The sequence below is a fragment of the Rhinatrema bivittatum genome, chromosome 4 (genome assembly GCF_901001135.1).
Source record: "Rhinatrema bivittatum chromosome 4, aRhiBiv1.1, whole genome shotgun sequence".
In the NCBI taxonomy this organism is placed as follows: Eukaryota; Metazoa; Chordata; class Amphibia; order Gymnophiona; family Rhinatrematidae; genus Rhinatrema; species Rhinatrema bivittatum.
This window is the reverse complement of record NC_042618.1, coordinates 102,567,760-102,594,725: the sequence shown is the minus strand read 5'-3', so window position 1 is coordinate 102,594,725 and position 26,966 is coordinate 102,567,760. Positions and strand designations below refer to the sequence as shown.

The window sequence follows — 26,966 nt, the reverse complement described above, 5'->3', positions numbered from 1 at the left end:
GGGAGAGGGCTCTGATGGTAGATCATCTGTATCCTGGGACGTATCATCTGTCCAGGGATCATAGGGTTGGTCTCCAGCCTGAAGGTCCACGCCTAGGCATCGATGGCATCGGAGGCGACACCGGAGGTACAGACAGCATCGATGGAGGCACCGAAGGAACCGGTGACATCAATGGATGAGTCGGTGGTAAGATCCCAGACGGTGGAATGGGTATCAGTGTTTCCTCTTCATCAGATGTTAATGGAATCTGAGTAGAGGGTACTGGATCCACCGGTGCTCTCTGTTCCAGCAGTGGAAGGGCACCAATCAACGCATCCAGTCTACCCAGTAGTGGTGCGAGCGCTACAGTAATCAGATCTGTGACTGGCTCGGGGACCGGTACCGACGTCTGTGGAGGATGGAAGCCCTGAAGTACTTTTCCGATGGCCTCTTGGATCATCTGATCCAATTCCTCACGGAGACCTGGGGTGAGTAACCCCGGCTCCGGAGTAGGAGGCAGCACTGGTGTAACCGGAGGATCCACCGGTGAAAGTGGAATCACGGATCCCTGCACCATTGAAGGTGGGGAACGCTTCAGTGACCCGGTCACAGAAGAGGATGGAGCCTTTTCTGGACAGGGCTTCTTTGTCAGAGGCTCTATCGATGTCTATGCAGAGGACTGGCCTGGATTGACTGACTGAGCCTTCCGATGCCGGTGTTGACGCTTTTCACGATGTTCTCCTCGGTCCTTTTCCTGAAGAGGCAAGGAGGCTATCGACACTTTTGGAATTGTTGACGCCGGTCGAACAGCAGCGGTATCCTGGTGCTGGCAAGAGTTTGATGGCACCAGCTCAGAGAACGAAGCTATCAATGGAGTTTGGGGTTTTTAACAAAGAGAAAGTCCATCTTCTCTAATCGGGGCTTAGGGTCCTTCGGTGTCATTTGGGCACATTTGGTGCAAGTTAGGACATCGTGGTCAAACCCCAAACACATAACACAGACCCCATGCGGGTCAGTTATGGACACTGTCCGAGTACAGTCGGGGCACCAACGAAAACCCGACGCCATGGCTCCGACAAAAATTTAGCTGTGGTGCGGTCGATGGTCGGTAGGCTCCGAAGGGATAACTCGATGGGAATTGACCGCAACAAGGGTAAAACCTTACCTTTTGACCGCGGAGTATGGGGGGACCCCTATGGGGTAGAATTTTTTGAAAATTTTTGAATGAAGTTCCGTGAGGAAAATTCCTGTCAGGAATCTCCAGAGAGCTCCTTAACCCGCGTGGCTACTGCTGCGTGGAAAAAAGACTGAAGGGGGACCCCTGCTGGATGAAGGGTCAGTGCATTGCTGGGCATGCCCAGTAGGTGCCAGTCAAAGTTCTAGAAACTTTGACAAAAGTGTTCCATGATTGGGCTCCATCCTGATGTCACCCATATGTGAGAACTACCATCCTGCTTCTCCAGTGAGAATATAACTTTCCAGGTGAGGAGCTTCATGTCGCAGGAACGCAGCGGCTCAAATGGAGGATGCATGAGCCATGCAAGGACAATGTTGAGGTCCCAGGATGCAACAGGAGGTCGAAGATGGGGCTTCAGCTGGAGCAGTCCCCTTATAAAGCAACCTACTAAAGGCTGCACCAATATGGGCGTGCCAGCGAGCCTTGATGGTATGCACTCACAGCGCTGAGATGGAACCTGACTGAGCTGGATTGAAGCCCAGGCTCTGAAAGGTGCCACAAGTAGTCCAACAGCTGGGGAAAGTTGCATGAGAATGAATCTAAGACCTGCCCCAAACACCAGACAGATAATCTCCATTTCAAGCTGTAGGACTTTCTGGTGGAAGGTTTCCTAGAAACCACCAGCATCTGAGAGACACTGTCTGAGAGGGTCCAAGGCTGAAGGACTAGGTGCTCAACATCCAAGTCGTCAAGGCCAGCGCATGGAGGTTCAGATGGCGCAGGGTGCCCTGGCTCTGCATGATCAGATCGGGCGTGGTCCCCAGCTGAATGGGGGTCTTGATCTATAGGTCCAGCAGTAGAGGGAACCCGGCCTGTCGGGGGTCAGAAGGGCACTATGAGAATCATGGTCCCTCTGTCCTGTTGAATTTTAAGCAGGGCCTTTAGGAGGAGCGATAGAGGAGGGTACGTGGAGGGAGAAGGCATCGCAGGCGAGATGCCTGCCCCATGACGATAGGGAGCAGAACCTGCTCACCTTGTGATTGTGTGGGGAGGTGAAGAGGTCCACATCTGGTGTTCCCCCACCGATGAAACAGTTTGGCTGCTACCTCCGGATTGAGGGCCAATTGTGTGGCTGGAAGGAGCAACTCAGCCGGTCCGCCAGACCATTCAGAGTCCCAGGCAGGAATGTTACCCGCAATGACATCCCTGCGACAGGGCCCAGGTCCACACCTGCACCGCCTAGTGACAGAGGAGGAACGAGCCCGTGCCTCCTTGTTTGTTTATATACCACATCGCCATTTGGTTGTCTGTCCGGATCAGGACTGCTTTGTGCGACAACCAGTCTCTGAACACCCATAGGGTGTAACGGATTGCCCAAAGCTCCAGAAAGTTTATTTGACAGCGGTTTCCGTGAGCAGTCCAGAGACCCTGTGTATGGACGCCATCCACATGGGCTCCCCAGCCCTGAGGAGGCATCGGCAGGGAGGATCACTTGAGGAGGAGCACCAGGTCCACCAGGACAAAGACACCCGCAGAGGTTCTGTGTTTTGCATCCAGACGGCTTCGACCCACATGCCTCACCTCAATATTTGCTTTCTCCACCAGCCTCGGGAAAATGGCGACCACCACGTCTGCTTGCCACATCTCCTGGCGTCCCTGGAACGGCTATGGCAAGGCATTCCGCCATGATTCACCTGAGGGCCTCCTAGGGTGCGCGCGCACCACCCACGTCTTTATTCCAGCATTGGCGCGAACCTCGGGGGCGTACCCCTCAAGTGACGTCACGCCATCCGGGTATTTAGGTTGCCCATTTGCTGACTGTCTGAGTTAGCAAGGATTGGATTTGTCCGGTCTAAGCTGCTCTGCTGCTGCTTCTTGCTGCTGCTGGAAGCTCTCTCCACCCTCCGAGGTTCTACTAACTTGGGACCCTGTTCCTTGGGGACCCTATGCTTCTTTCCAGGTGCCTATCCAATATCCAGGTACTCGCTCCTTGAGGGCCTGAGTTGTCTACCTTGGTGCCTGCCATCATTACTTCTACCTGCTGGGAACTCTACCTTTACTGCTACAAGAGTGTGAGTAGTCTAACATCTACCAGTCTGTCTCACCTACAGCTCCTCATTGGAAACCTGCATCGGAGCTCTCTACACAACCATTGTGGGACGGGTCGCCTCAGCAGAGGACCCCAGACTGCTGCTGCAGGAATCTACTCACTATTGCCACCTCTGGTGAACTCTACAAGCTGTATAATAAAAACTCTCTCTGTGTTTGTGCATCTGAGTCTAGCCTGGTACTGCAGCTCCTCGCAGGGCTCCTCCCCGTCGGCGTGGTCATCACTGCAGCACCTAAGAATCCACCAAACACCTCAAAGCCATAACACTGTGACTGTAACGCAAGTCTCGAGGCCCTGAGAGGCATGTCACCACTGTGACCGCAAGGTCTATTGAGCCCTCCACATGCACAACTGGGTGAGAGGGGTAACATGGACAGAAGCCACCATGTGGCCCAGCAAACGGAGCAGATGTCTGGCCGTGAACGGAGGCTGCCAGTGAAGCAAGGCCAAAAGCCCGATCGTGTGGCAAACACGCCTTGGCTTGCATCGTGTTCAGTCTGGTGCCTACGAAGTCCAGCTGAAGAGACTGGCAGAAGTGTGCCTTTGGGAAGTTGATCATGAACACTAAGGCTTGTTGAACCCATATTGCCAGGGCTAGAGCACTCAGTGCCCCTGCGCGGGTATCGCTCTTGATTAACCAGTCTAGGTATGGGAAGACATACACCGCAGAACACTTGAGATAAGCAGCCACCACCGACAGGCATTTGGTGAAGACGAGAGGGACTGTGGCCAACCCAAAAGGCAGCACCTTCCCCACCATAAAGCAGAGGTATTTTCTGTGGCTGGGGAAAATGGCTATGTGAGCATACGCTTCCAGTCTCCTCTTTTGAGAAGGGGAATCAGTGTACCCTGAGAAACCATCTTGAAATTTTCTCTTGAGAAAAACTTGTTCAACACCCTGAGGTTGAGGATGGGATGTAAGCTGCCATTCCTTTTTAGAATTAGGAAATATCTCGAATAGAACTCTCGGCCATGATGGACATGGGGGATAGGTTCCTGGGAGCTGTTGGAAGTAGAGACAATACCCTTGACGGATTATAGTAAGGACCCATCAGTCCAAGGTGACAACCTCCCAAGGGAGTGCAAAGTCCACAAGCCTGCTTCCCACTGGGGGATCTGGCGTCAGGGGTGTACTCAACTGAATTGTACTCCCTCGCTGTCAGTCAAAAGCCTGCAGCTGGGACTTGCTGGGGCCTAGGCACTTGCTGTTGGCGGGGGTGGCCCATGGAGCTGGTGCTTGGTATGCGAGTTTGGGAGGCCAGAGGATAATACTTCCACTGCCTGTGAAAGGACTTCCGAGATCCTGGCCTGAGAGTTTTCCTGGCCGAGGAAGGGGCATTGGAAGCACTAGTGGAAAGCTGTTGAAGGGTGTCATGGTGTTACGCATCCTGGACCTTATCCCCAAGAAGGTTGTCACCTGTGCAAGGGAGGTCAGCCAGTTTCTCTGGGCGGAGATCAGAAGTCCTGAGCCAAGCCATCCTATGGGCGCCGATACCCACAGCGGCTACATGGGCTGCAGTCTCAAAGACGTCGTAGGTGGATTGCACCTCATGCTTGCCAGCCTCAAAGCCCTGCAGGAGAATAGCGGAGAGCGCCTCCTGCTGCAGTAGGGTCTCTGCAAGATCCTGGACTCGCTTTCATAGTTTCTGGTTGTACTGAGTCATATACAACTGGTAGGTGGCAATCCGGACAAGAAACATGGTGCCTTGTAGGACCTTGTGGCCAAAGGCATCGAGCTCCCTATGCTCTCGCCCCGGAGGAGCAGAGGCGTGAGTACGGGAGCGCCTGGCTTTCTTGAGGGCAGACTCTACAAACACCAACTGGCGGGGGAAGTGCTGCTTCTTGAACCCCACGGCTTGCTGCACCAAATAGGTGGCATCCACCTTCCTATTGACAGGGGAGATAGAGATCTGGAGCTCCCACATTTGAAGGAGGAGGTCCTTGAAGATGTTATGGATGGGAACCACCATGATCTCCTTAAGAGCGTCAACAATCTGGAAAAATTCCAGCATCTTGTGTTGCGCATCCTCCTCCATGAGGAGTTGGAAGGGGGTAGCCTCTGCCATAACCCTGACAAACCCCATGAAAGACAAACCTTCGGGGGAGACCGATGCCTTACCTCTGGTGGGGAAGGCTCTGAAAAGGGTCATCCGAGAAATCTGAGGAAGACTCCGTAGAATCATCCCCCATAGGTCGTAAGGCCCTTCCTCCTCACTGGGGCCAGCACGACGTGGGTGAGCCCTGTGGGGGAAATCAGCCCTGGGCATCCGACGGCTTCGGATGCCTTGAGGGCACAGCGGAAATCTATGGTTCTCTTGGTATCGAGGGGACCAGAGGCCGCGGGAGACCAGAAGGACCCGGTAGAAGCTTAGGGAACGTGATACTGGTCACATCTTCCTTGGAGGAGGACCAGAGGATGGGGATCACTCCGATGGGGGGCATTGTTGGCTGCTGGGGGATCGAAGGCCCTGCGGGCACCAGTTGTGTCGGTAGGGTGCCAAAAATGACGTTCAGACACTCAAGCAGGGGTGCTAAGATAGACTGTGGAGGCTCTGGCACCAGTATGGGGGCTGGTGGCATGGCTGCCTCGATGTTCTGGAGCTCTGAGCACCACAGTCTAAATCCTGCAGTCCAACTCCTCCTGGACGTCCGGTGAGGCCAGGAGTGAATGAGGGGGATGAGGCGTCACTGATTCTTCCTCGGTTCTCCGAGGTGGCTCAGTGCCCAACACCGGTATCAGTGGGGAACGCCCGGGACTCCTGGGGACATCAGACGATGGGGCCTCCGATGGCCAGGGTCACTTTGGTGGCGATAGAGCCACTGCCACGTCGGCACTGGAGCCGTGCGCCGACAGCGATCAGTGCCGATGCTTACGGGATCTCCCACGGTGCTCGGCCCTGTCTTTCCCTGGTGCTGAGGAGGCGGAGGATCCCGATGTTCGGGACACTGGTGAGATCATGGAGGATCGGTCAACATCCCCACAATCCTTCGAGGAAGTGGAGAAAGGAGTAGCGAGGGGGAGCATATCAAGGGGCTCCCCACATCCTCTGGGTATCAATTACTCTGACACTGGAGTGGATGGAGCAGACTTGAAGAACCAAAAAGCTTCTCCATCTTGAGACACACACGACAGCTCTTGGGGGGGGAGGGGGGGGGGGGGTGGTCAGTTGATCACACAGGTGACACTCCCGGACGTTGTGTGAGGCTCCCAGGCAGAGAATATAAACCTCATGCAGATTTGTGATGGACATGGCCCGCAGGCACCGGCGAAAACTGGACGATGCCATAAAAAATACCCAGTGTGCGGTCGATGGCTGGCAGTCACCGAAGGTGAAAAATCGGGAACTGACCGCAAAGAAGCAAACAAAAATGGCAACTTTACCTACCACGCCGAGAAGGCACCAACCACGAAGGAGGATCAGACGATGGAAACTTGAACTAACACTTTTCTTGCACAACACCTGAGAAAAAAGTGGAGCTCCACGAACCGCAAGGCAACTGCACAGCGGAAGAGAAGAGACTGAAGGGGGACCTCGTGTGGATGCGCGGATAGCGGCATGCTGTGCATACTCAGTGTGCTGGTCAAAGCTTCTAGAAACTTTGACAAAAGTTTTCCATGCGGGGCTCCATCGAATGATGTCATCCACTTGTGAGGATTACCATCCTGCTTGTCCTAGGAGAAAATACAGAACTGAGGCAGTCAGGCAATCACATGGGAACCATCGTGCAGGTGCACAGAGCAAAGCCCTGTATATCTTGAGAAAAGTTTCTGACTCGAAGGACATCCCAGACAGCCTGGCTAATTCAGCCTGCTTATCGACAGGAAAAAGGAGAGCGATAAGGACCCTAAAACACAATGGAGGTATTGGGGGGAAAGAGGAAAGGGTATTCTCAACCAGACTGGCTCAAATCCAGTTCCCAAGGAAGCACCCTGGTTGAAGAGTGGCTTCCTTGGGACAGGGAGGGAGGAAGTCCAGATACTATCACCAAAAGAGCAGCCCAATACACACTAGCTGCTTCTTCACCTAGCCTAAAACCAGACTCAATCACACATAGGATTGCTTGCCTACCATCTTTTGGAGCGAGAATACTAGAAGGCTGAATGCAGCATGGGACCTTATAAGGGGTGATACAAACAAGCCTTTAATTTTCTATCTCCATCTCCGGGCCATGCCATTCTGCGGGCACAGAGTCCCTCTAGAGACTCTCAATGCAATCTTGAAAACAGAGTAGGTTGCACATATCTTGTGTTTTCCGTACTCTAGGCCCTTATGCCTGCTGCTAAGGCAGCACTCATCCATCTCTTGCACCTGCTTCCAGATGTCCCACGAGTCCTGGCTCATGTAGAGCTGGTAGGCGGCAATGTGGGCAATAAGCATGGCGCCTTGAAATTCCTTCCTCCTAAAAGCGTCCATCGCTCTATGGTCTTTCCCAGGGGGCGCCGAGGAATGAGTCCAAAAGCACTTGGCCCTCTTGAGGGTGGATTTGACCACCACTGACTGGTGGGGCAGCTGATGCTTATAAAATCTGGAAGACTTCTGGACTAGGTAAACCCCTGCCTTTTTATTAATAGGAGGTACAGTGAGGGGGTGTCCCCATATCCTCAGCAGCAAATCCAGATTTGGTGGTGGTGGTGGGGAGTATTAGGGACATTCATATTGGGGGAAGGGGGGGGAACAGAGATCATGTGTGGAGGAGAAAGTTGATGCTCAGGGATGTTTTGGTAGAAAGAAGCCTCAGAAAATGTTTGAGGAGAGCAGGGTCTTCTGGATGAATGGCTAGAAGAAGGACTTGGCAATTCAGTGGCAGGGAAGAGTGGGAGTGCATTAGATAGGCTGAGAGATATGAGATGGGACTGTGAAAAGGGGGAATAGGAGGGCTGGGAAGGGAGAGCATGAGATTTGGGTTGGGAAAGGGATATGTGTAAGAGATGAAATGGAGAATGAGAGCGTGGGAGAAGGGAGAAGATATAGTGAAATCTAGCTATGCAGAAGAGAGACTGAAAGATGTCAATCCATGTTGGAGGCAGGTGTAGGGAAGGAAGTGAAGAAAAGAGGAGAGAGGAAATAAGAAGAGAGACTGCAATAAACCTGATTAGAAAAATAAAGTGTCCACACAACAAAGGTAAAGAAAAAAAAAAAAAAAAAGCATTTTATTTTTAGTTTCATGATTGGAATATGTCAACTTTGTGATATGCGTCTCTCATATCTTTGTGTTTTACTCAGTACTTTCCTGTTCTAGGGCCTGTTATAAGAATTGCAGTATTGCTTTTTCATGGGTAGAGTGGTTACTGTGAGTCTGATAGTGTGATATGGTATGGTATATTTGCTCCATAGTTTTGCAGGATTGTTCTCTGAGGGAGTGAGGGAGAAGAGCTGCTGATTGTGATTGCTGAGTTGTTAAAAGTCTCAGAGGGAGGGAGAGGGCAAGAACATATGGGTTTGTGCCCCAGATCTTTTAAATATATAGCAACACCTCTAGTTGTTAGTGTTTAATTGCTGGCAGTTAGCGCTGTTTTGATACGAGAAGTTTATTATATTGTAATTTAGTTTACTCATGGCTTTCTGAGGGCTAAGCAAACAGCAACATGCGAAGAGTAGGCCTAATACCATATGAATTCCAAGTGGCAGGATCTGCAATGTATGCAAATAAGGAAGGACCTTCTCCCCTTCTCCGTCCTCAGTTGTTCAGTCGTGGTCAGCAGAAAAGTTGGCAACCGTACACCCCCGTGAGAAAAAAAAGAAAAAGAAAAAAAGACTGAGGGACTCACCAGGGCATCCACCACGGGGACCTGAAAAAACTTCTGTACTGTGGTCGGTGGAAGCGGATATAGCCACTATAGGAGGTTAATACCCTGAAGACCTGACTCCGGAGACTCCCATTCTGCTAGCCTCATTTCCTGCACCTCCAAGTGAAGCAGGAATGTGGTAATGATCTTATGCTTCCCCTTGATGACGGAATCCACACCAGAGTCTCCTGAGCCTTTATCTCCCATGGGCAGAGACATGTAATCACGTGATCAATCAAATAACTGATCTTGCCGCTGTGAAACAGACAGATCACCTCAGCCTCAAGGATTGGGGCAAGTTCCCCCTCCTCCAAAGGCGATAAACTGTCTCCATCTCCGGAGTCATCAAGGTCCCAGAGTTCTCTAAAGAGGATCCTCCCAAGAGGGTCCTGGGGGCCTCCACAGCTAGCCATACTCACTTGACAGAACTGGAGAAGGAACCAGCGAAAAATCGCCAGAAGTCATAGCCGTGGTCCCACCTGGCAGTGCCATTGGCTGGGAAAAGGCATAAAAAGCCTGCCTCAAAAAATGAAAACTCTAGGGAAAATTCTCCCTCCCCCCCCGGGGTCTGAGTTGACAGCAGGCACTGCCTACTGGAGAACTCCCTGCGCTGCCGCCTCTGGAGCCCATGTAGAGAACCGCTTGTCAGGGACTTCCAGGGTCAGTACGCCAAGGAAACTATTTAGCGGCCGGAGAGGAGTTACACCCGCAGTAGGCATGCTCCAGGTTCCTCTCTTGTCCGAAGGCATGCCAGGCAGATGTGGCCCTTTCTCACCGGTTGCCCGAAAGACTCCAAAATGCCTCATCGGGCCGGCTGCACAGCACTACACTGAACAAGTCCCCAGGCGGCAGAGAGGGAGAGTCCGACACACTGCACTAGCTCGCTCTCCATGTGATCGCAGCCTAGCTGACTGCGAAACCCTCTGGAGGCCATTCCTTAGCACTGTGTCGCTGCCCACTGCCAGCTGAGCACGCACACTTTTTTTTTTAAACTTTATTGCAAGAACGACCCCAAAAATGAGAGGGGGCAAGGGGAAAGCAAGCAGGGAGACACAACCAGTGATTCACCAGCACGAGAGCAGGGAACCCTCCTAGTAGGAGCAAACAGAAACCCAATCTCCCTAAGTTCCTTTTTTTCTCTCTTTCAATAATGCTCCCTGGCCGAGCTTAACCAGGTACCCCTTCAAGGTTTGGGAGCAGAGCAGGGTTCATGCTTCTGGCTATGGGTAGTGGCCTAGCCCAGAGGTCAAACCACAAAATCACAGACAAGCTGCTCTACCAGTTCAGTCCTACCATCCGCTGAGGGCAGAAAATACTGGATTCTGGCTGCTGGCACCACCTCCTAAGTAGTGGCTATAAAAAAGTGTCTGCCTTCATCTGCTGGTAGGAGGAAATAACTCACTTGTAAAGGCTGGACTGGTATAGCAGGAGGAGATGGAAAGTGCTGTTTTGTATAACGGAATCTTAAGCATAATGAGCTTACTGAGCTGCTAAGTGCATACTGAGCTGCTAAGTGGCCGGCAGAGTTAGCTGGATAAACTTATCTGGCTAACTTGCAGGCCGATACAGTACAGTGCGCTCCAGTGGAGCGCACTGTTAACCCGTGTTTGGACGCACGTTTTCGACACGCTAGCTTTACCCCTTATTCAGTAAGGGGTAATAGCGCGTCGAAAACGCGCGTCCAACCCCCCTGAAACTAATAGCGCCTGCAACATGCAAATTCATATTGATGGCCCTATTAGTTATTCCCGTGCGATTCAGTAAGTAAAATGTGCAGCCAAGCCGCAGATTTTACTTTGAGAAATTAGCGCCTACCCAAAGGTAGGCGTTAATTTCTGCCAGCACCGGGAAAGTGCACAGAAAAGCAGTAGAAACTGCTTTTCTGTACACCCTCCGACTTAATTTCATGGCAATATTAAGTCGGAGGTCCCAAAAGTTAAAAATAATTAAAAAAAAAAAAAAGTAAAATCAGCCCGCGGCTTGAAAACCGATGCTCAATTTTGCCGGCATCCAGTTTCTGAACCCGTGGCTGTCAGCGGGTTTGAGAACAGACACCGGCAAAATTGAGCGTCAGCTGTCAAACTTGCTGACAGCTGCCGCTCCTGTCAAAAAAAGAGGCGCTAGGGACGCGCTAGTGTCCCTAGCGCCTCTTTTTACCGCGGGCCCTAATTTGATTTTTTTTTAGTGAATCGCCCGCTCTCCTGCGAATTTTACTGTATCGGCCTGTTGGTCAGGACATTCAGTGAGGAGGGTGAAATGCTGAATATACCCAGTAATATCAAAGTTAGCCTGATAAGTTTATCTGGTTAACTTTAGGACTATTGTCAGACAGTCAAAGTTATCTGGCTTCATGAAACACAAAAAATTGGAGTTATCTGGCTAACATAGCATGATAATTTAACCATATGCTGAAATGCCTCCAACGTATCTGAATGTTTTATCCAGCTAAGTCCTTAACGAATTATACTCAGATGAACCGGAGACCTTAGAGCAGTGGGAAATTCCAAAAATGGATTTTGCCTACCTAAAACCACACTTAGTCGGACAAAGCCTTTTGAATATAATTCTCAATATTTACAAGCTTATAAAGCCACATTTTCTTTCAAAACATTTTTTCTTTACTAGAATAAAAATTTGCAGTGGAATGTTAAATATGAGTCTAGGAATGGCCTGCCCAGTGGTTCAGTGGCATTACTACCATGAGGAATGTCTCCAGTTCAATCCCTGAGTCTGGTTTTCTGCTCCCTAGGTTGGCTGGGGATGCTGCAAAGATTGTGTTTACAGCCCCTGGGGGTGAGAAGAAATCATAGTCATTGGTTAGGAGTGACACCTGGTGGCTGGTTTCATGGCCCATGTTTCAGAAGGAGTTCTGGTGCATCACACCTGACCCAGGACTATCACTACAATGACCAAACTATGTATGCTGGGGTGGGGAGTAGGGGAAAGGAAATTGAATTTAAAATAAAGGAAAACCCCTTATATAGTTGTGAATAAAGGCTTATGACGCCAGATCCCAGCCCTGGTTTTGAATGAGCTGGAAATACAAAGGAGCAGAAGGCTATTGCTAGTTAAAAAATAAATCAGTTTAGGCATGAAGAAACACCTATCCTACTCTGTTATGGCTTGGCAAAGGGCTTGGCAATCCTCTTCATAAACCATCAACTTAGGACGATAAATGTATTGGTCAATCAGGAAATCTTCTGGAGTAGGATCAGAGCTCAATTTGTGCTACAGAGAAAATGAAAATACAATGAAAATATGTTAATATCACTTATTCCATAACCATACACTATTTCAAGTATGATTTGTACCATCAATGTGAATGTATGCTACAACCTCAAAATATTGCTTTGCTGATCTAAAAACATTCTAATTAAAAACTATCATACTTAGAGCTCACTGCTCAATACTAGGATCATCGTGGATATTGCCAATCATTATAATTATTAGTCTTAAAAATGTCCATAGTTATCTTTTTTAAAAATTTTAATGCAATAAAAAGCAAAATTGCTTACCTTGTAATAGGTGCTATCCCAGGACAGCAGGATGTAGTCCTCACATATGGGTGACATCGGTAATGGAGCCCTATGTACGGAAAAACTTCTTTAAAAGTTTCCATGAAACTTTTGAATGGCACCGGAGTGCCTACTGAGCATGCCATGATATTCCCTGCCACAGGGGTCTCCCTTCAGTCTTGTTTTGTAGCAATAAGCGTTAGCCAAAAATAAAATAATAAAACATATCGGACCCAACTCCGCGGGGTGGCGGGTGGGTTTCGTGAGGACTACATCCTGCTGTCCTGGGATAACACCTATTACAAGGTAAGCAATTTTGCTTTATCCCAGGACAAGCAGGATGCTAGTCCTCACATATGGGTGATTAGCAAGCTAGAGGCTGAGTCATTTTGTGCTGAAGTAACCGTGAGGTATTGTTGTTGAAATGAATCAGCCGAAATCACAGCAGGTTGGATGTAGAAGGAGTTGGGATTACACTGGAAACAAGTTCTTTAAGACGGATTTGTCCATAGGCTGAATCTTGTCTTCCCTCTTTGTCTAAGCAGTAATGAGCTGCAAAGGTGTGAAGAGAACTCCATGTTGCTGCTTTGCAAATGTCCAGAATAGGTACAGAGCGAAGGTGTGCTACTGAAGTTGACATCGCTCTTACTGAATGTGCTTTTACTCGCCCTTGAAGAGTAAGGCCTGCTTTTTCATAACAAAATTGTATGCAATCTGCTAACCAGTTTGACAGAGTATGTTTACCCACTGCTTTACCTGGTTTGTTTGGATCATAGGATACAAACAGCTGACTGGATTTTCTTTGGGCTGTAGTGCGGTTTAAATAGAAAGACAACGCACGCTTACAGTCCAAAGTGTGTAAGGCTCTTTCTCCTTGGTGAGAGTGAGGCCTAGGAAAGAATGTAGGTAAAACTATCGATTGGTTCAAGTGAAATTCCGTGACAACCTTAGGAAGGAATTTTGGATGTGTCCGGAGGACTACTCTGTCATGGAGGAACTTTGTAAAAGGTTCGTATGTGACTAGTGCTTGTAATTCACTGACCCTCCTAGCTGATGTAATGGCTATAAGGAAAACCGTTTTCCAAGTAAGGTATTTAAGGTCACAAGTATTTATGGGTTCAAAAGGAGAACGCATAAGTCTAGTGAGTACTACGTTCAGATCCCATTGTATGCCTGGGGAATGAACTGGAGGTTTAATGTGAGTTAGGCCTCATGAATTTACTGACGAGAGGCTGTGTGGAGATAGATGCATCTCCCAGCTTGGTATGATAAGCTGAGATTGCACTTAAGTGTACTCTTACAGACGATGTCTTAAGACCAGAGTCTGAGAGATGGTAAAGGTAATCTAGTAGCGAGGTAGTGGGGCAAGTGAAAGGATCTAAATCTTTCTGAGTGCACCACAGCGTAAACCGTTTCCATTTATAGGAATAATTCTTTCTAGTGGAAGGTTTACGTGCAGCTATAAGAACTTGAGATATAGTGATTGGAAGGTTGAGAGGTTGTAAGATCAAGCTTTCAACATCCATGCTGTCAGGGACAGGGACTGAAGGTTGGGATGGCGCAACTGACCCTGTTCCTGAGTTATGAGAGTGGGAGCTACTCCCAGGCGAATTGGATCCCTGACTGAAAGATCTAGCAGTGTGGGGAACCATACTTGTCGAGGCCAATATGGGGCTATGAGGATCATAGTTCCCTTGTCCTTTGTAGTTTCACTAATGTTTTGGTTATGAGTGGTATCGGTGGATACGCGTACAACAGGCCTGAATTCCAATGGCGAGCAAACGCGTCCTTTGGTAGGCTGTGTTGCTGCCAGAGGAGAGAGCAGTAATTGTTCACTTTGTAGTTGAGTTGAGATGCAAAGAGATCTATCGTCGGTTGACCCCAGCGTTGGAAAATCTTGGATGCTATTGCTGGATCCAAGGACCATTCGTGCGGTTGGAACTGACGACTGAGGCGATCCGCTACTGTGTTGTGGATGCCCGCTAGGTAGGTGGCCCGTAGAAAAATTGAGTGTGTGAGGGCCCAGTCCCAAATCTGTGCTGCTTCTTGACAAAGGAGGTAGGAACCTGTACCGCCCTGTTTGTTGATGTACCACATGGCTACTGTGTTGTCCGTTTGGATCAGAACAGTCTTGTGTGATAGGCAGTCCTTGAACGCATGTAGCGCATAGCGTGTAGCTCGAAGCTCTAGGAAGTTTATTTGAAAAGAGGCTTCGAGCTGTGTCCACTTGCCTTGTGTCTTTAGAGGACCAATGTGTGCTCCCCACCCTAAGGTGGATGCATCTGTAGTCAAAGTCATTTGTGGAACTGGCTGCTGGAAAGGTAGGCCTTTGAGCAGGTTGTCCATTGATGTCCACCAGAGGAGTGCAGATCTGAGTTCTGGTGTGATATGAATGGGAGTGGACATTGGTTGAGTGGCTTGTATCCACTGTGCTTTGAGTGTCCATTGTAGTAGTCGCATGGTCAATCTGGCCATGGGAGTGACATGAACTGTGGAAGCCATGTGCCCTAGAAGAATGAGGCACTGGTGAGCGGTTACCTGGAATTGTTTGCGAAGATTGTGAGTCAACAGGACAAGTGTTTGAGCACGGTCTCTTGGAAGAAAAGCCGTTGCTAGTGTAGTGTTTAGTTCTGCACCTATGAACTGTATCAGATGAGTTGGTGACAGATGGGATTTCTGGTAGTTGATGAGAAATCCCAAGGAGTGAAGCACTTGGATGGTGAGCTTGAGAGAAGTGAGAGCTCCTTCTTCTGATTGACTCTTGATGAGCCAATCGTCCAGGTAAGGGAACACATGCACCCTTTGCTTGTGGAGGTGTGCCACTGCTGCAGCCATGCACTTTGTGAATACTCGTGGTGCTGATGCAAGGCCGAAAGGCAGCACTCTGTATTGAAAATGCTGATCCAGTACCCGAAAACGCAGGTATTGGCGATGAGGAGGAAAGATGGGAATGTGAGCGTATGCATCTTGAAGATCCAGAGAGCAGAGCCAATCTCCCCTTTGAAGAAGAGGCAGAATGGTGCCTAGGGATACCATTCTGAACTTTTCTTTTCTTAGGAATTTGTTGAGATTTCTGAGGTCTAGAATGGGTCGAAGGCCTCCTGTTTTCTTTGGAATGAGGAAATATCTGGAGTAGAATCCTCTGCCCTTTTGAGGCCCAGGGACTGGTTCTATAGCCCTGGCTCTCAGAAGGGTGGATAATTCTGTTTGAAGAATTATGGAATGTTGATTTATTGTGTAAGAGTGAAGTGGTGGATTTTCTTTTGGGATAGTTAAGAAATCCAGCCTGTAACCGTGAGTCATGATGGATAACACCCACTGGTTGGTGGTGATGGAGGTCCAATTGTTGTGGAAGTACTGTATGCGACCTCCTACTGGTGTTTCTGGAAACGGGTTGATGTAGCTGCTGCTCTCTGGGGCTTTTCAGAAACCAGAAGTAGTTGTTGTTTGTGGAGGTGGCTGAGGTCTTGTTGGCCTTTGCCTAGGCTGTTGGCGTTGTGTTGGGCGGTTAGCCCTTGGCCTACCTGCTGGGGGATAGTACCGACGTGGACGGTAGTACGGTCGGCGAGTGTCACGTCTGGGATACTTCCTGGAAGAAACTTGAGTTTCTTGAGGTTGAGAGGATAATTGTTTTAAGGTTTCGGTGTGGTCCCTTAAGGTTGCCACAGCTTCCTTAATCTTCTCCCCAAAGAGGTTATCCCCCAGACATGGTAGATCAGATAAATGCTCCTGAACCTCTGGGCGAAGATCAGAGGCCTTCAGCCAAGCCCACCTTCTCGCAGCTATACCCGATGCTGACAATCTTGCTGCTGTCTCAAAGCAATCATAAGTTGCTCGAACTTCATGCTTGCCCGAGTCAAGGCCCTTGTGTATTATATTTTGGAATGACTCCTGAAACTGCTCTGGAAGAGAAAGAGAGAGTTCCTGAACCCGTTTCCATAGGTTCCTTTGGTACTGGTTCATGTAGAGCTGGTAAGAAGAAATTTTTGAGACCAGCATGGAACCCTGAAAAATCTTTCTTCCTAAGTTGTCCAGGAATCTACTTTCCTTCCCAGGTGGTAAGGAAGCATGGGATTTTTGTCTTTTTGCCTTCTTTTGGGCAGATTCAACCACCACTGATTGGTGAGGCAGTTGAGATCTCTGGAATCCTGGAGTAGGCTGTACAAGGTAAGTGGCTTCAGCCCTCTTGTTCACCGCTGGTACAGAACTTGGGTGCTCCCAAATCCTGTGCTGTAGTTCCTGGAAGACTTCGTGTACCGGGATTGCCAACATTTCTTTGGGAGGGTCCACAAATTGTAGGACTTCCAAAGTCTTCTGCCTCTCATCCACCTCTGTCTGGATAGGAAAAGGGATGGTGTCTGCCATCTCCTTAACGAAATTAGTAAATGAGAGGTCCTCAGGTGGAGATTTTCTATGGTCATCCGGCGGAGAGGGCTCTGAGAATAATTCTTCATCCGAAGAATACTCAGAGGAAGAGTCCCCAGGATCATGATGTGGTGGCACAGGCGAGCGAGGCCTAGTAGGCCTTGGTACTCCTGAAGGGCCTGGGACTGGGTCCAGTGGTAAATGCCTTGGTAGACCAGATGGCCCTGGAACTGGATCCTGTGGTAATTGTTTGGTAAGGATATCCAGGAGTGAGTCCAGTTTGTTAAAGACCGGATGTAGCATGGTGACATCCCCAGGTGGAACCGGCGCTGGCGTCGCTGGCACCGAGGAAGGGATCGGTAGAGGCGTATGCGGCATCGGTGACTGTACCGGGGTAGGAATCGTCTCCGGTTCCGCTGCCATCGTCGGTGACCTCGGAATCGATGGAACGGGCATCGATGGTGATGGCATCGGCATCGATGGTGGAATCGCCTCACGTGGCGCTTGTTGCACCGCTTGACGTATCAGGGAGTCAAGTTCCACTCTCACAGCTGGTGAAAACAGAGCAGCTGTGGAGGGAGGCGGTGGAGGCGATGCCGATACCTCCTCAGAGCCCTGAGGAGGTTCGGAACCCAGCACCGATATCGGTGGGGAACGCCCTGCAGTAGGCCTTGGAGCCTCCGTCTCCGTCCGGGTTTTCTTTGCCGGAGAGGCCGTACCTGTGGAAGTCTCTTCGGCCATCGTATCCTGTCGCCGTCGATGGCGATGCTTCTCCTTTTGTTTATCGCTTCCAGCAGTCGATGCTTTCGATGATATTGACTGAGATGAAGTTGAGGCGTCTCCAGCTTCCGGATGTTTTTTCTTCATCATAAGCTGACGAACGGAAGCCGATGGAGAAGACTGCGTTGAAGTCGATGCCCGTGGAAGGAGCTGTATGGAGAAAAGCTGCTCCATTTTCTCAGCCCTCAGACGACGACTTTACTGGTCATTTCAGCACAAGACTTGCACGTTTGAATGTTGTGGTCTCTGCCTAAGCAAAGAACACATTCAAAATGCGGGTCGGTAATCGACATAGTTCTTGTGCAGTTTGGGCACTTTTTGAAGCCGGAGGCCATGGCGCCGGACGGCCGTCGACGGCGAAAACCCCCAAAATTATCGCTCCCAGCCGGGAATCAATAACAGAAAAAGTTACCGCCGGTAATAAAATTGAAAAACCCCTGCGGCTGATCAAATTTTTTCGAATTTCGTACAAGGTGAAAATCACCTCAAGACTCCTATTAACCCGCGATGCTAACGGCTTCGCGGAAAAAAGAAGACTGAAGGGAGACCCCTGTGGCAGGGAATATCATGGCATGCTGGACATGCTCAGTAGGCACTCTGGTGCCATTCAAAAGTTTCATGGAAACTTTTAAAGAAGTTTTTCCGTACATAGGGCTCCATTACCGATGTCACCCATATGTGAGGACTAGCATCCTGCTTGTCCTGGGATAAAAATTATGCCAAGCAGTACATATCGTGATACAGCAGAGTTGCTTACCTGTAACAGGTGTTCTCCAAGGACAGCAGGATGTTAGTCCACACACATGGGTGACATCATCTGACGGAGCCCGGCACAGAAAACTTGTCAAAGTTTCTAGAAACTTTGGCCAGCAGACTGAGCATGCCCAGCCTGCTACTATCCGAGCGTCCACACGAGGTCCCCCTTCAGTCTCGTAACATAGCAAAGAAACAAGCGAAAAAATAAAAAACTGAAAGTGAACCTAACATTATGGGGAGGTAGGCGGGATTCCTGAGGGCTAACATCCTGCTATCCTAGGAGAACCCGTTACAAGTAAGCAACTGCACTTTCTCCTAGGGCAAGCAGGATGGTAGTCCTCACATGTGAGTACAGAGTTCCAAACTGCCCTACCAACCAGAGAGACTAACAGCGACCGAACAAGGTGCCAAAGGGCACAACACAACTGTGGCACTGTGGGGAAAACAGGGGAGGTCTGGTCCCACAAGGAGGATGAGTAGAGACAGTAGGGTTTAGGTCTGAACAGGTGGCGCAGGACGGACTGGCCAAAGGCACTGTCCTGACGGCTATGCCTATCAAGGCAGTAGTGGGCTGCAAATGAATGGCGAGAGCTCCAGGTTAAAGCCCGGCAAATTTCTGCAATGGGGACTGCATGTAAATGGGCCACAGATGCTGCCATGGCCCGCATGGAGTGAGCCTTCATTCTGCCTGCCTGCTGATAGTAGAAGGCAATTCAATCCACCAGCCAGATCGATAGGGCTTGCTTACCCACCGTGGCCCCTAGCCTGTTGGGAGTCAAAAGACACAAAGAGCTTGGTAGACTATGGCTCGCTGTGCAGTCTAGATATAAAGCCAGCGCCCGTTTACAGTCCAAGGTATGAAGAGCACATTCCCCAGGGTGGGAATGTGGCCTCGGAAAGAAGGTGGGTAGAACGATGGACTGATTGATGTGAAAATCAGACACCACCTTGGGCAAGAATTTAGGATGCATACGCAAGACCACAGTCATGGAAGAACTTCATATATGGTGCGTACGTAAACCAGGGCCTGAAGCTCGCTGACCCTGCGAGCGGAAGTGATCACCACCAGGAATATGACTTTCCAGGTGAGGAACTTCAGGGCACAGGACTGCAGAGGTTCAAAAGGAGGCTGCACCAGTCTTGCCAAGACCACGTTGAGATCCCAGGACACTGCTGGAGGCCAAAGAGGGGGCTTCAGTTGGAGAAGACCCTGCATGAAGTGGTCAACCAGTGGCTGGACCGAAGAAATAGGAGTGCGACACCTTGGTGATATGCACTGACAGCACTGAGGTGTACTCTGATGGAACTGGTCTGTAGCCCAGACTCAGACAGGTGCCACAAGTAGTCCAACAGCCGGAGGAGAGAGCAGGAGAAGAGGTCCAACCCATGCCCTCTGCACCAGATGGAAAAACGTTTTCACTTGGAGGTGTAGGACTTCCTAGTTGAAGGCATCTGGGACTCGATCAGGATCCGAGAAACACAGTCCGAGAGCTGTAATGGCTGGAGTATCAGGCTCTCAACATCCAAGCCGTGAGGGCTAGCGCCCGGAGATTCAGATGGCGCAGGGTGCCCTGGTCCTGTATTATGAGGTTGAGCATCATCCGCAATGGGATGGGTGCATGCACAGACAGGTTCTATAGGAGTGGAAACCAAACCTGCCGAGGCCAGGAGGGTGCCAAGAGAATCATGGTCCCCCGTCCTCCTAAAGTTCTAACAGGGTCTTCGCGAGGGGTAGGAGAGGCGGGTACGCATACAGGAGGCCTTGCCCCCAATGAAGGGAGAATGCATCGCAGGCTGGATGGCCATTCCTCACTATTATGGAGCAGAGCTTGCTCTCCTTGTGATTGAGAGGGGAGGCAAACAAGTCCATATCAGGCGTACCCCAGCGGTGGAATAATTCGGCCGCTACCGCAGGGTGGAAGGAGCATGAGTGTGGCATGGGATGGTCTGCCAGTGTGTTGATGTGACCTGGCAGGTAGGTTACTCATAGATACATCCCTTGGCAGAAGGCCCAGTTCCAAACCTGCACCGCCTCCTGAAGAGGAAGAATGAGCCCATGCCGCCCTGTTGATGTACCATATCGCAAAATGGTTGTCCATCCTGATAAGGACCTCTTTTGGATGACAACTGATCCCAAAACGCCCACAGGGCATACCGTATCACTCGAAGCTCCAGAAAGTTTATCTGGCAACATGCTTCGTTGGTGGTCCAAAGGCCTTGAGTGTGTAGACCGTTCGCGTGGGCTCCCCACCGAGGAGAAGCATCAGTGGTGAGGGTCACCTGGTGCGGCACAGGATGGAAGGAAAGTCCGCATTCTAGATTGGGAAGGGCTTCCCACCAGGCCAAGGATAGCTGGAGAGGGTCCTTGATCGTGATCAGAGCGCCTCTAGGATCCTGGGATGCTTGCTGCCACGGAGGCTGCAAGGCCCACTGAGGGGTCCGCATGTGGAGACGGGCCAAGGGGGTCACATGGACAGAGGACGATCTGCTATTGCGGATGAGGGTGGCCTGTGAGGAGAGGGTGACCGCCCGATCCTTGGGCAAGAAAGCTTTCGCTTATGCCATGTCCAACCTGGCGCCTATAAACTCCAGCTGCGGCGGCAGGCAGAGGTGCGACTAAGTTGATGATGAATCCCAAAGTCTGCAGGGTCTGAACTGTCAGGTCCAGAGATTGCAAGGCTCTGGAGCAGGAGTCGCTCCTGACCAGCCAGTCATCCAGGTATAGGAACACATGGACCAAGCGACATCTGAGGTAGGCAGCCACCACCGCCAAGCATTTGGTGTAGATGTGGGGGGGCTGATGCCAGCCCAAAGGGCAGCACTCTGTATTGAAAATGTGCATTCCCCACTACGAAGCAGAGGTACTTCCTGTGGCTGGGGACGACCGCTGTGTGTGCGTATGCCTCCTTCAAGTCGAGGGAGCAGAACTAGTCTCTTCGGAGGAGGAGGGGGATCAGCGTGCCCAGGGAGACCATCTTGAATTTTACTCTTCCGAGAAACTTGTTCAACGCCCTGAGGTTGAGGATGGGGCACAGCCCGCCATTCCTTTTGGAGATGAGGAAATATTTTGAGTAGAACCCTTGGCCCTGCTGTCTGCGAGGGACCTGTTCCACTGTGCCCACTGCAAGGAGGGCAGAAAGTTCTATTTGAAGAGCGACCAAATGAAATGGACGGATGAACCCCACAATGGACATGGGGGAGAGGTCTCCAGGGGCCAGCTGAAGTGCAGACGGTACTCCTGGTATACGATGGCAAGGACCCAACAGTCTGACGTGATCCCTTCCCAGCACCGGGCGAAGCTGAAAAGCCTGCCGCCAACTAGTGGATCGGGTGCCAGTGGAACTGTCAGCTGACTTGTGCTCCCTCACAGCCAATCAAAAACCCGTGGCCGAGGTTTGCTGGGGTGCCAGTTGGGGTCTGCTGTTGGCGGGGCAACCCCTAGAACTGGTCTGGGACCACCGAGTCCAAGTGGCCAGAGGGTAATACTTTCGCTGCCGGTAGAAGGACTTGCGAGAGCCTGGCCTGGAGGATTTCCTGGACGAAGGGACTAGCAGATAGCTGCTGGAGGGTGTCATGATGGTCCTTCAGCTGCGCCATCGCGTCCAGGACCTTGTCCCCGAACAGGTTCTCGCCTGTACAGGGGAGGTCAGTGAGCCTATCCTGGACCTCCAGTCGGAGTTCCAATGCTCTGAGCAAAGGCATCCGTATGGCACAGATGCCTACGGCTGCTAAGCGGGCTACAGTTTCACACACATCGTAGGTGGACTGTACCTCCTGTTTCCCTGCTTCCAGACCCAGCAAGGCAAAGACGGCAAGCGCTTCCTGCTGCTGTTGGGGAAAGCCCTCTGCAAAATCCTGGACCCGCCCGCTTCCAGAGATTGCGGTTATATTGAGTCATGTAAAGTTGGTAAGCCACAATGCAGGCAACCAGCATTGCACCTTGGAAGAACTTTCTCCCTATGGCGTCAAGTTCCCTATGCTCACGTCTTGGAGGAGCGGAGGCATGGGTGCGGGAGTGCCAGGCCTTCTTTAAAGCGGACTCCACTACCACTGACTGGTGGGGGAGCTGCCTCCTTTCGAACTCCAGGGCCTGCTGCACCAAGTAGGCGGCATCGGCCTTCCTGTTTACTGGGGAGGCGGAAATGGGGTGCGCTCCCACATGTAGAGGACAAGTTGCAATCCACGACATTTTTAAGGAACTGCCACAATCTCTTTAGGAGTGTCAATGAACTGGAGCAACTCCAGCATCTTGTAGCGTGCATCCTCCTCCGTAAGGAGGTGAAAGAGGATGGCCTCAGCATCTTCCGGCGGTGACCGGTACAGTTTCTCTGGGGGTGAAGGCTCCAAAAGCAGGTAATTGGAGTATTTGGAGGACGAGTCCGTGGAGTCATCACCCCAAGGGTCATAGGGACCCTCCTCCTCACTTGGGCAATGCGCCAAGGACAGGGGGCCATGAGAGGCATCGACCCTAGGATCCGAGGGCTTTGGAGGATGCAGGGGTACCGGCGGCACCGATGGATCCCCCGGCATCAAGGGGGTCTTAAGCTGTGGTAAGCCGGAAAAATCCGGTAGCGGCTTGGGGAACTGTGGTCAAAGGTGCCCGGTCCCAGAGGGTTCATCCTCCTCGGAGGACCCGGGATCGCTCTGGTGGAGGACATCGGAGGCTGGCGAGGCATCAATGGCCTCCCGGACACTGGTTGCATCAGTACGGCGCAAGAAGGATGTCCACATGTTCTAGCAAGGGTGACAGCATTGATGGCGGAGGTTCAGGCACTGGTATGGGGGCCAGTGGCGCCAGTATCTGAACGCCTTGCAGTGCCTTTAGCACTGCCAACTGCACCCTGCGGTACAACTCCTGAAAGTCCTGAGTGGTCAGGGCTGATGGAGAGGGACGAGGCATTGCCGACTCATCCTTGGATCCCCAGAGTGGTACGGTACCTGGCATCGGTATTGGCGGGGGAACGCCTTGGGCTACCGGCGTTCCCCCAACGGCTGGTGCCATTTCAATGGCGGCTCGGCGGCCACCAATGCCATTCCGGAACAGGAACAGTGTCAGGATGGTGACCAGTGCCGGTGCTTCTGGGAACGCTTCCGATGCTCGGCCCGGTCTTTCCCCGGCACCGAGGAAGTCGATGACCCTCAGGGTCTGGGGAGGGGAGACCCCACTGTGGATCGATCTCCCTCTCCCCAATCCTTGAGGATGGAGATGAAAGGGACCATGAGGGTCAGAGATGAGGACAACTCCCTGTGATCCTTGGCCATCGAAGCATCCAACATAGGAATGTAGGATTTCAGGGTCCTGAAAAGTTTCTCCATTTTGTTGAGGCACGCATGATGCCCCTTGGATGTCATCTGATTGCACAGACAACATCCATGGACATTGTGTGAGGCCCCCAGGCAGAGAGGATGCAAACCTCATGTGGGTCCGTGATGGACATAGTCCACAGGCACTGGGGGCACCAACGAAAACTGGTCGACACCATGAAAAAAGATCCGGCATGCGGTCGATGGCCTACGGGCACCAGGAGGTGGGAAGTCGGGAATCGACTGCAAGAACAAGAAAAAAAAAAAATCAAAAAGTAACCTAATGTACCAGGAAGGGCAACGATTGCGAAGGGGGACCAGACAAGGATCGAGAAGAAACTCGAAGGATTCGAGAGAAATTTTGAAAAAAAAAAAAAAGTGGAGCTCCACCAACCATGAGGCAACTGCACTGCGGAAAAGAAGAGACAGGTGGGGGACTTCATGTGGACATGCGGATAGTAGCTGGCTGGGCATGCTCAGTCTGCTGGCCAAGTTTCTAGAAACTTTGACAAAAACGTTTTCTGTGCAGGGCTCCATCGGATGATGTCACCCATATGTGAGGACTAATATCTTGCTTGTCCTAGGAGAAAAACTGAAAACGCAAAAAGCAAAATGTTTTCCACAAGGCTAAAAACAGCCAAAGTGAGCTCAATCACACCACGAGGCTTACAGCTCCACGGAAGAGACTGAAGAGGGACCCCTGCAAGGATGCATGATATAAGAGCATGCTCAGTGTGCCTAGTCAAAGTTTAGAAACTGACAAGTTTTCTGCATCGGGGCTCCATCTGATGATGTCACCCATGTCTGAGGACTACCATCCTGCTTGTCCTCAGAGAATGTTAATAAAGGAATTTCCATTCCCCCTGTCGGAGCCCTTTCTATCTGGAGCCATCCACCCTTGGAATCCGAATCAAACCAATTCCGCAAACACACCAATCTTGATGCCCAATAGCAGCTCTGAAGATTCTGTAGTCCCATACCCCCCCTTCCCCCCCCCCCCCCCCAAACCGGGATTTAGGAAGGTAGGATTGATAGATGAATACGTGCCACTTTATTATGCCAAATAAAACTTTCCAGCTGGCTATTTAAAGAGTCAAAATTTTACTGAGGGATCCAACATGGACTATGCTGGAAAAGGTACACCAATTTGAGCAATATACACATCTTAGATTAATTCTGCCTGACCAGGAGATATGCAGGTCTACCCAATCTTTCAGCTCTTTCTGGATAACTGCTATAATCTAAATAAATTTTTTAGATTAGGGGAGATTTTGATACCTAAAGAAGTAAAACCACTAGTCACCTGATGAAATTGCCACAAAATTCCAGGTATACAAATCCCCCCCCCCCCCCCCTCCCCAAAAGAAGAATTTCTGACTTAGTATAATTAATCTGATATGTGGATATGTTCCCATATTCTCCCAATAAGTACATTAAGGGCAGACCTAAACTATCCAATTGGGTCAAGCATATCAGATCATCCTCCACATACAGAGAAATTTTACGTTGGACTCCATATCTATATTCATCCCTCAATCTCAGGATGCACACGAACTGCCTGGGCCAATGGCTCAATAACTATAGGACATAATAGAGGTGACAGTGGGCATCCCTGATGTGTTCTGCTTGCCATTCTGAAGGCCTTAATTAAATCGACCATTAAATAAAACACAAGCATTAGGGAAAGTATAGAGGACTTGTATCCATTTATTAAATTCCTCTGGGAATCCACATTTTTGCAGAACTTGAAAGATATTGCCACTGAATGCTTTGTTAGTGTCTAGGGCCAAGATAGCTCCAGGTATTTTACGTGTACCCCCCCATATGTAATAAATTAAAAAGGCTTCTAGTGTTATGAAAAGACCATCTTCCTTTGATGAAGCCAGACTGGTCCTTAGCAATGTGGCATCATTCCTCTATCTGTTGCTGCAAAATTTGCGCTAGAATTTTAACATTTGAATTGAGAAGAGATAGCAAATGTTGCTTACCTGTAACGGGTGTTCTCACAGGACAGCAGGATGTTAGTCCTCACATATGGGGTGACATCATCAGGATGGAGCCAAATCACGGAAAACTTCTGTCAAAGTTTCCAGAACTTTGACTGGCCCCTACTGGGCATGCCCAGCATGGCACCAACCCTGCAGCCAGCAGGGGTCCCCCTTCAGTCTTATTTGAAAGCTACAGGCAATGCCGAAAAATAAAACAACAAAACGTTACGAACCCAACACCGCGGGGCGGCGGGCGGGTTTCGTGAGGACTAACATTCTGCTGTCATGTGAGAACACCTGTTACAAGTAAGCAACATTTGCTTTCTCACAGGACAAGCAGGATGGTAGTCCTCACATATGGGTGAGTACCGAGCTGAGGATGTCCGATCATGCACCAAATGTACCCAACGGCATGCAACAGGCACAACAACTGGGGTGGAATTTGGTAGAGGGCATCCTGAACCCCACCGGGCAGGCGGAAGGGTGTTGGTACGTCACTTTGGAAATAGGTTACGCAGGACAGACTGGCCGAAGATGGAATCTTGTCTTCCGGCTTTGTCCAAGCAATAGTGGGCTGCGAAAGTGTGGAGTGAGCTCCAGGTGGGAGCCCTGCAAATGTCAGGAAGCGGCACCGATCATAGGTGTGCTACTGAAGTCACCATGGCCCTCACAGAGTGTGCTTTAGCACGATCTTGAAAAGGAATGTCTGCTTGCTGATAGCAAAAGATATGCAGTCCACTAACCAGGAGGAGAGAGTCTGCTTACCCACAGGTTGCCTTAATTTGTTGGGGTGGAACGAGACTAATAACTGAGGGCTCGTCCTGTGGGCAACTGTATGGTCTAGATAAAAAGCTAGAGCCCGTTTGCAGTCAAGGGTATGCAAAGCCTGTTCCCCTGGATTGGAATGGGGCCTGAGAAAGAAGGTAGGTAGTATGATGGATTGATTAATGTGAAACTCCGAAACTACCTTAGGTAAAAGAGTGCGGAGTACCGCCCGTTCCTGCAGGAGTTTAGTGTAAGGTGGATAGGTAACTAGAGCCTGTAACTCACTAACCCTGCGAGCTGAGGTGATAGCCAAAAGGAAAATCATTTTCCAAGTGAGATATTTTAGATCACAGGAGTGAAGAGGCTCAAATGGTGGTTTCATGAGCCAACCAAGAACCAGGTTAAGGTCCTAAGAAGGGGCCGGAGTACGTAAAGGTGG

At 50.4% G+C, this 26,966-nt stretch overlaps 1 protein-coding gene across 1 annotated transcript in view; it reads right to left on the bottom strand.

Annotated features, from left to right (window-relative positions):
• The window catches only part of KNL1 (kinetochore scaffold 1), a 629,191-nt gene that overhangs the window by 306,161 nt on the left and 296,064 nt on the right, over positions 1-26,966 (bottom strand). Inside the window, 1 exon segment of the mRNA XM_029598563.1 lies at positions 12,167-12,282. Coding sequence (XP_029454423.1) covers positions 12,167-12,282 — 116 coding nt within the window.